The sequence below is a fragment of the Eurypyga helias genome, unplaced genomic scaffold (assembly GCF_000690775.1).
Source record: "Eurypyga helias isolate BGI_N326 unplaced genomic scaffold, ASM69077v1 scaffold2334, whole genome shotgun sequence".
In the NCBI taxonomy this organism is placed as follows: Eukaryota; Metazoa; Chordata; class Aves; order Eurypygiformes; family Eurypygidae; genus Eurypyga; species Eurypyga helias.
This window is the reverse complement of record NW_010244175.1, coordinates 48,819-58,680: the sequence shown is the minus strand read 5'-3', so window position 1 is coordinate 58,680 and position 9,862 is coordinate 48,819. Positions and strand designations below refer to the sequence as shown.

Here is a 9,862-nt window from a genome sequence, read left to right as displayed (position 1 = left end):
GCAAAAGCAGATACTCAACCCCAAGGACAGATTTACATTTGATTTCTGTCAGGGTAATAAGAGAACATTATTTAGTCAGGAATTCTATCTCATTACCTTTTGATCTTGAAAGAGCATGAGTTGCTTTCATTACTGGACATAAAGACTCCTGAGAAATCGTCATATACTTTTATTACATCTAAATTATTTTAATTTCATAATTTTCAGGTACATCTTTGACTAAAAAGTGGACATTTCCATTAAGCCCATTCCCTAATTCGGTATTTTTAGAAATGAAGGCATTTCATAGTTTAATTTTTTGCCAGTAAGGAACATAAATAAGAACTACACAGCAAAGCAGCTTTATTTCTGCCCTCGGCTACAGTTTCTCAGCATTTTGCCAGAGATGTTCTCTTGACTCACAGTCACAGAGGAAGCCTGCCTGAAGACAAGGGTCAATGTACTGCAAACCCACTGAAGTATCTGAGGCTGCACAAACATTTATTATCTTAGCAATATGTGCTTTACCACTAAATACCATCAATAATTTCCATTACCAAAGGGGTTTTTCTCACTATTAAACAAATGCAGCTGTCTTGGACAAAATTGCTGAGCTTGGTAAAATAATTCTCAGCCTCTTCATCCAATAAATCTTTTCCAACTTCAAGATATTATTCTCAGTGTGCATTTAGTCAGCTGCAAGAGTACTGAGACTCTTGGTAACCTGGAAATTCTACTACAAATTGGGCCTTTTAGCACACAATTGTGAACCTGCTACGAAAAAATCTAACTATAATGCTGAAATAGTAAAAAAGACTAATGTTCTGTGTGGATAAATGGAAGCAGAAGCACTGAAAGGTAGATTTGATTCTATTTATCAGCAAACTTTTTTTTTTTTTAAGGTTAACTTTGTATTTTGATCCTTAAATTTTCAGTTCCATTGCCCAGAAGGATGAAGATCCAACCTCAACAGTACACTCTGCAACATCATTTAGAAAGACGTATGACCTTCAGGTTTGTTCTAATACACAGTCATAGAATATTATTTCATACATATTATGTACCCAAATGTGGGGACATCCCCACAGCAGTGAAAGATGACTCATTTGAATCGGTGGGCTCGTGTCCCTGCTCAAAACCTTTAAGTGAGGCAATGTGATGTATAACTGGTATCTCAGAACAGAGCATCAGGACTGTCTCACAATGTACGTTAGTCAGGAGCGACAGCACAGGCACGACGCACATAGATACATGGTCTCTTGAAGCGAGACTAAACTATTCAAATTATACCCAGACTGCACTCAAAACACAATCACAAGAAATACATTAATCTCAACTTAGTAATAATAAAAAACAGCAGAAAGGAAGTCCAAGCTTCAAAAACAGTCAGTCCTTAATTTTTTAGTGAAATCAAGCAAAGTATTTGCAAGACAAACAGCTGGATAGTCTGCAGACAACCCACTCTGACTGGACCCTAACAGTTCCTGTGTTAGGCCACTCAGTAAATCAGACAAAATGTCAGAAAAAATACTGGATTTGCTAGATAGTTTTGACAGTCACACATTAAAATCAGCCATACTAGCAAAATACTTTAGTATTGACGTGAAGAAGCTCGGTTGTTCATGACTCCAGAGTGGAAGGCTTGATACTTCACTCATTAAATAGTTCATAGTACTGCTCAAAAGAGATCGTGTTGGTAATCCTGATGTTCGGTCCAAATTACAGCATGTTAAATTGCATTCTGCTTATCTAAATTCCCTCCTCCGGTATCTACGTTCAATTTTTCTACTTGGCTAGCATTGAAAATGTTAGGTGCTGTTCCACACCAGAGGTTCCTGCCTGTCTGTCTGAAGGGAATCATTAGCATACATCCCTTGTTCTTATTCAAAGGTTTTGGGATTTTGCTTTTACTTGTTTAAATAATCACACTACTGCTTGCTGTGGAAGACAATACAGAAATGCAGTTGCAGTAGAGAGATGATGGCAGCAAAAATCTTTCCAGATTGTGAGATTAACTGATAAAATTAGTGTAAATATTTGAAAGTTAAAAATACAGACTTTTTTTACACTGCAAAGGTGTGGTTTTTTTTTTCATCTATTAAAAATGCTATCTTACTCAAAACACTTTGATCAGTGCCAAGATTAACAGGAAATCTTAATTTTTTTCACAGTCCCATGAATTTCAAAGCCATTCTTCAATAGTCAGCATAGGTGTCAGAAGTTACGAATACATGTTGAAGAGGAGGCATTTGTTGTGAACCTACCGAGCGCTACTGTTTATTTCCAAAATGAAATGACACACCCAAGTTATGCTGTCCTTGGGGTGAATCTGAGGTTCCAAAGAAAAATGCATCTGATGGAGAAATAACTGAGGAATGGGACACATACTCTGCAAGCAGCATTAAGAAAAAAACCAAGAAATTAAATTATCAGGATTTTATTTATGTTACAAATTATCACAGCTACAATTAATATAAAACAGAGAAAGCACTGAGAAAACATGACTTAGATACAAGATTTATCAAGGTGTAAAAGTCTCATCCAAGACCCTACTACTAAAAAACCTGTGACTGCATATTAGAGAAAACATTTCTATGCATCAAACACCAAGTGAAAGAGAATAAGCAGCATAGCATAATTGACAGGGAACAACACACCTTCATGTTATACAAGTTTCTGAAGGAAATGGAAGTTGGAGCATCATTTCTACCCAGGAGTCTTGTTTTGAGTAGGCCTGTTTACAATTAGCTACTAAGTAAAGCTTTAGCATAAAATACCAGTCTTTATTTTAACTTATCCATGTTGTTCATACATTAGACAATCTATTTCCAAAAGTTCTAGTCATGAGACTTCACACACTCTCTTACACTTGCTGCATAAGGCTAACAAGAGTCACTAAAGGAACATGAGGTTGCATTATTGCTTTGTAACAGGAACTTAGATGAAAATTCTTTATTGGGCTCCAAATAAATCATTGTTGCATCACTAAACAATGAGGAGTTTAAATATACAATTATTTTAAAAAGTGTATACTGTTATACACGTTAAGGCTTTACTACAAGAAATACTGAACAGGATTTTCATACTCCGTAGCCTGTCTCACTGCTGTCCAGGCACAAGGATAAGCAGTCCGTAATTAACATGGCAGAAGTTCCTGAAAGAGAGCAAAATATAATTTATGTGTATACATCCTCAGACTAGTGACTATGAATTCTCTGTAGACCGTCAGATTGTAAGTGGTGGGATCAGGCAATTACGCATATACTAAATGTATGTAGATTTACAGAAATCACTGCAGAAACTATTATAATTGAAATTCAGTGCAAATGTGATAAAAAGGTTCAATAAAGGCAAAATAATGATATGACTAATTTTAATTGTTAACATTATTTGTTTGACCAGTAACACAGAAACTGACCAGCATCAGAACACAAAATCCTACAGGAACGGATAAACATTCTGAAGTTTGTTTTTTTCATAGAATCATAGAATCACAGAATGGTTTGGGTTGGAAGGGACCTTAAAGATCATCTAGTTCCAACCCCCCTGCCACGGGCAGGGACACCTTCCACTAGACCAGGTTGCTCAAAGCCACATCCAGCCTGGCCTTGAAGACAGCCAGGGATGGGGCATCCACAGCTTCTCTGGGCATTTTTTTCACAATAAAAAAAGGCTGCCTTCTACACTAACTCTTTTCTATTAAATCTAGGGACCTTTTTAGATTATTTTTCCCTTTGTTCAAAACCTAACTGATTTCTTTGCATAGATTACTCCAAAGGAAAAAAATAAAACCCAAACCAAACTAACCAGAAATGAAGTGGTAGCATAACATAATTCTAGTGTATGTTATTTCAGGAACAACCAAGAGTTTTGTACAGCAAATACATAGTTTCTAATATCTAGTATCAGCTGTTTATGAAAATGAAAACACATTTTTTCCATTCATCCTCCATATAGGAGGTATTAAGGAAAGATGACGTAAAAAAAAAAGTTGGATAAATACTACAGAAGGTTGAATTCACTTCACTTTCACCTACTAGCCATCCCTGCTACTAGATATTTTAGTTACAAACCATCAAGTTTCATCTTACATGGTTAATATAAAATCTCATGCTTGCAAATGAAAACTTATGTAACTCATATATATGATTTAAAAGTGAACAGAAATAGAGATTTGACCAATCCCATTAAAAAAAAAAATTAAAAATATATTTATATACTCAGTTTTGCCATAGCAATTGGTATTGAATCTTTGCCCTTTGAGCCCCAGAAGGCAGAAATCTTCACGGCCTCCTAACCTTAAAAGGGTCCTTTGCTTTACATCTTTAAAAATTTGTTCTAAAGCCATTTTACATGTACAGAAAATTCCATTTAGCCTGTGACCACAGACTCTCGATTTTACTGTGGTATACAGAGGCAGCGTAACATATGTGGTATTTCAAAGTACAGAACTCTAAATCATGTCAACTAACAGCAAGGTCATGAGATCAGCATGAAGAACTATCATCCCAAGTAGGAAATAAAGGAAAAAAGTATGTTCTATGTAAAATATACAGCCCACTCATACTGTTATATTATTTCTTATTTTATATATTGAATGTACTAGAAACTATAGAATTCATTAGTAGAGCTGGCTGTTCTTCAGGCCAAAAATCAGTCTGCTCCTTGAGCAGAAATTCTTGACTTTGAACGCATTTTATAGAATGATTTTCTTGAGCTTTGGAAAACCATTTTAGACATGTTTGCTGACCAGATTAGAGTTTTAAATTCCCATTTGAACACTACTGGCATAAAATTACATTCATTTTTTTTTCCACTTTCCTCTCTCGAATTAAGTGCTTAACTGGTTGAAGTGTTGTCAAAGCTATGTATACCTTTCAATAAACAGAGGACAGCATCCACACACCGGGACAGTTTAATGTCCTGTTTAATGGCAGTTTAAAACTATGTCTTTTCCCAACAGAACTGAACATAGCCAATGATTTTTTTCTGGTCTAGAGCTGAGCACCTGTAAACATTACATAAATTAAGGCCTTGTGTATAAATAATTAGGGCCTGATGAAAACCTCCATTATTTCTCTAATAATTTGACAGATAAAAAAAGCTCCTTACCAAAGCATCAGACGATTAAGGTTTTTGTTCTCTTGGCTGTCCAAGGAGATGGGTTTCCTGTCAAGAGAAAAAAAGACACTTTTACTACATTTCAAAGATTTTAAAATAAAAATAAAGAAAACAGTGTAAATTAAACTATAATTAATAGAAATTTAATGATTGACAAAATGCTTTAGATAACATTTGTAATGTTTAAGTTACTGAATTTATGAAAAAAATAATATATTACAAACTATTTGTTATGAGGTTTTACAGTTTTTTAATAGGGAATAGTTTGTCCAAATTTAACTAGCTAAGCTAAGGCTTTTTAGATTACTAACACAAATTAAACGTTTTAAAATGAGAATTTAGGTGTCCTTAAAGTCTTTCCTACATTCTAAAATGAAACTTTCTAAGTTGTAGCCTCCCTGTTTTTATTGTTTATAGTAAGATAAATTAAGTGAGATTAAAATCTTATTTGATTTATTTACCTTTGGAAATGAAGACCGTTTTAAGGGTTACACATCCTCTGCCTCTGACGAAAGCGACCTCAATTAGTCAAGTCAGAAAGTCTTTAAAAGCTTTGTGTTTATTGCTTCCAGCACGGAGCGAAGTGGTCATTAACGTACCAAAATTCTCATAAAAATTCCAAAGTTGCACTAGTGAAAAAATGCTCAACAAGATGAAAACTAGTCACATCTTCTTCAGAAAATTCATTAGCTATTTTAAACCATTTTTTACAAAAATATTTTGTTTTAATGTGGCACTCAAGCAGATCCATACCATTTGGATACTTTAAAGAGCATTTATATCTACTGTGAGTATATATATACATTTAGGTTTATACCATTTTTTTTTAAAGAAGCTGTGCAATATTTAATAGGAGCCTTTTATGCTGATCACTGTTAAACGTATTTTTCCCTGTTTACTACTATTTATGAAGTTTTATTATAAGATAAAGCATAAAATTAATCTCACACACACTGATTTTCTTTCAAAAGTTTATTTAGTATCAAGCAAGGGTAAAACTTTGCTTAACACTACAGAACATTTCAAGACTTGAGTTACAAAATACCACATTATTTGCATTTGTAATCTGCTTCCCTTTTTACGCATATTTGCAAAGAGAAAAACTATAGCAAATGTGAAAATAAAAGCTAAAAACTAAAGTGTTGAAAACCTTTAAAATAAAAGGTTACGCTTATGTTAAAAGAATGGACTAACATATTTAGTAAACCTATTTTTTTTTAACACTAGTTAATCAAGGTTATTGTTTTGATCACCTATTTTTTCAAATACAGTTTGGAAATAACAAAGTTCTTTGTTTCACATATCTTTCTGTCCAGGTTGTTCTTTCAACAAAATATTTTAAGTTCAGTCCATCCATTCAGATTTTTAAACGCTATGATTTAATAAAAAGGGATTGTTCATAGAAAAAATTACTTTGAACAGTATACAGGACTGGTGGAGATTGGATATTTCACAACATCAGACAGTACAATCAGTATCTGGCATATGGCTGGTCTCTGTAGACTCCTTTTGTTGTCCTTGCAGAAGGTGTCTTGTGTCTTGAGTTGGTCCATTCTTCTTGCCCTGTAAGAAGGGAAAATATCATTAGACACCTTCAGTGTTCTCAGATGTTGTGCTTACTTTTTCCTTATTTAACTGTGAATTAGATAGCGACATGTACTGAAATCAAGGCATACAAAGTGAATTCTAACACTTGAACCAAAAAAATCCGTGTACAACACATCTGCATGAGCCACCCAAGAATGTTTTTCAGCATGTAACGGCAGGGAGTGTGACAGGCTTATGGGAAAAATATTTAGGACTCTACCATTCAGCTGGATCTGCTTGCTGCAAATACACAGAAATGCCAGCTATAGTATCAGACCCACAAATAATTATGGTAGGATGTAATGAATAGAAGATATTAATTATATATAAGCAAATAAACCCTCAGAAAAAAGTTTTTTTGCACAAGTACCAATTTAGGCTTCATTCAAATATGCAATCCAATAGTGAAAGCCTACAGTATCACTGCAAACACCTGTGGTTTCTAATAATCTACGGGCAATATTCACCTTCCCTGTAAACATACACTTCCTTTAAATGCAAGAAATAAAACAGTAATTTATAAAAAGTTTAAAAGGGGAAGGGAAAGTGCTTTTCTGAATTTTGACAACAAAATAAGGTTGCGAAACATTTGTGTTACATTTAATGCTTCATAGTTCCACCACATTTTAGTGGTAAATATTAACAAAAAGTAGCCACGTGTTGTCTCAAATGAGAATCAGACCTACTCTGCTAGGCATTTACAACAAGAGGGAAACCCAGACCAAATGCAGAGTGTAATAACGTGTACATAAGTACTGTTTCAATCAATTAAACAAATCACAGTACTTCCTCTGAGAGGGGGGAAAAACCCCAAAAACTCCAAAAAGCAAACACACTAGAAAACAGTGGATGTGCTTCCAGATCTGGTTCTGGAGAACTGCACTGCCCCAAGCAGACAGGTGTCCAAGTGAACACCATGCAGTCCAGAAATCAAGGCTGGAATCCAAATGACTAGGTATGGTAATCCAAAGTGTAGGCATCACTTTACCTGTCTTTCAAGTCAATTAAAAAAAAAAAGTCAAAGCAGCCCTGTACTTTTTTTGAACAGTAACTTCCACAGACAGTAAATATCTGAAATTGACAAAAAATCCTCTAAGTGAAGGGACCAATTTCACTATTTCTTCATAATAGCCTTATCATAGCTACTTTATTTTTAAAAGTTTAGGTGGTTAACCTGCAGAGCACAGGTTACATATCATACCTATAGTCAGATAATTTACCTAATGGATAAAAGAAACAAGTTCAAATTTGGTGTAAGGCTGAAAGAATTAAGCTTGTATACCTTGAACCTGATCTGGTTTAAGATGCGCCTGCTTACTGCAGGGGGTTGGACTAGATGACCTTTAAAAGCCCCTTCCAACCCAAACCATTCTATGATTTTATGACCTCAGCCAAATTCCACAGGAATCTGACAACAGAAACACACAAGGGGCAACCTCCTGTGTTTCTTCGACACACAGAGAACTAGGCTTATATTAAGCATGGAAAAGAACCCTAACCTAACAATAAAGGCAGCTGGCTGAGGGGTAAAAATTAAGGACTATCACAGCTTTTAAGCACCACTGCAAAAAACTGTTTAAATGTAAAAAGCATTCTTGGTTACAGTTTAAGAGGAATACTTACTCCTTTTCAAGCTTTTGGCTAAAAAGTAGTGTAAGGAGTCACCTTGCTTTTTACCGGTTTTCATTTTGGTGCCATTTAGGCATCCCAATCCTAAGAAACTGTTACTGTCCCTACATCCTCTGGATTGGCACCTGAGCTTTGATGGAGGAAAAGTTCAGGTATTTCCTGGAAAAGAGTGTTTCCTGCTGGTCTGCACTAGGCAACTATCTGCTCACTATTCAGTCGTATGAATTTTAGTCCAAGAAATCTAATGTTCTTTACATACCGTAAGGATGATTATTAGTATCTAACTCTTTGTTTAAGGATGTACTTGAGGGTCAGACAGTTAAGAATTAAAATATATAACTTCATTTATATGCACAAAAACTTAACTGGCTATAACCCATAATCAGTCTTCAAGGTATTTATAGTTTTCCTCTCAACTTGAGTAAACACATCACTTAATATTCTGAGTGGCTGTGCTTTGGTAAATTAAAAAAAAAAAAATTCAATGCAAAAGCAATGAAAAAAATCCATATTTTCAATGTTAAATACGGCAATCCACATTTTTCCCCATCAATCAACTCCATCTACATTAAGTTGTTTCGTAGTCTTAGAAATATCAGGCTTATAGTGGCAAACAGTTTATTTTAATGCTGAAATACAGATTTAAGCTAGGTATCTATCAAGACTAATTGAAAGTGCTGTGGGACAGCAGAATTTTAACTGACCTCTTCTTTCGGTGAACTGACTTTCCCCTTAAGCAAAACAGTTGATTTAAGCAGACGATGTTGAGCATAATTCTGTTTTAGGTGTGTTTATCACAACAACTTAGTAGAGGTCATTTTACTTTTCAGCAGAAAGCACTACAAAATGGAGTTCAAGAAATACATGGTGGAAAATTTTAAGTAGAGGTCTAAAAAAATCACTGAGGCATCTATTACCCAGAAGCACAACTCTTTTACACTAGTTACTAGCAATCCTCCAATGTTTGAGATTTGAGTGATCTAGATTATATTTCTCTGATCTCTAGCCAGAGATTTAACATTTATCCTTTAAGCAAAAGTGCCTTTTAACATGCCCTGTTCTTCTAATCCATAACAGATTTCTTTAATTAAACCTGTCACTATCACACTTTAGCTTAAAAAAAATGTAATCTTCATCACTGGCATATGGTTTTTTTGCTTCATTATGCATTGTTTTGTCTCCATATGAGTAACCCACTGCCCTCATGACTATTAGCCACCTAAAGTACTTTCATAACCTTTACATAATGACTTCCTGCTTGATTTCACAAGACTGATGCATGAAAATGAATACAAAAAGACCATACAAGTCTAAAATACATGCAGTTAGGCCCTGATTCAGCAGCGAACTTCAATATATTCTTAGCTTGTACCAATTTTAATGCCATTTATGCCACACTAGAAGCATTTGCTTTCATCTGCAAACATCTCCTGAAAAGAGGTCCTACAGCCCATTCTTTCCTTACATCTTACTGAATGTGACATGAAAAGGGTACTTTTTTTTTTTTTTAGTTCTTTGATTTTAGTTTCACATGAGTATGTCAGAT

The 9,862-nt window shown here is 34.7% G+C and overlaps 1 protein-coding gene across 1 annotated transcript in view; it reads right to left on the bottom strand.

Moving 5' to 3' along the window:
- Positions 1 to 6,057: 6,057 nt before the first annotated feature.
- KHDRBS3 (KH domain containing, RNA binding, signal transduction associated 3) overlaps positions 6,058 to 9,862 on the bottom strand; it is a 50,565-nt gene continuing 46,760 nt past the window's right edge. Inside the window, exon 6 of the mRNA XM_010149650.1 lies at positions 6,058 to 6,663. Within this exon, the coding sequence (XP_010147952.1) occupies positions 6,572 to 6,663 (92 nt within the window). The 3' untranslated portion in view covers positions 6,058 to 6,571. The remainder of the gene's footprint in view (positions 6,664 to 9,862) is intronic.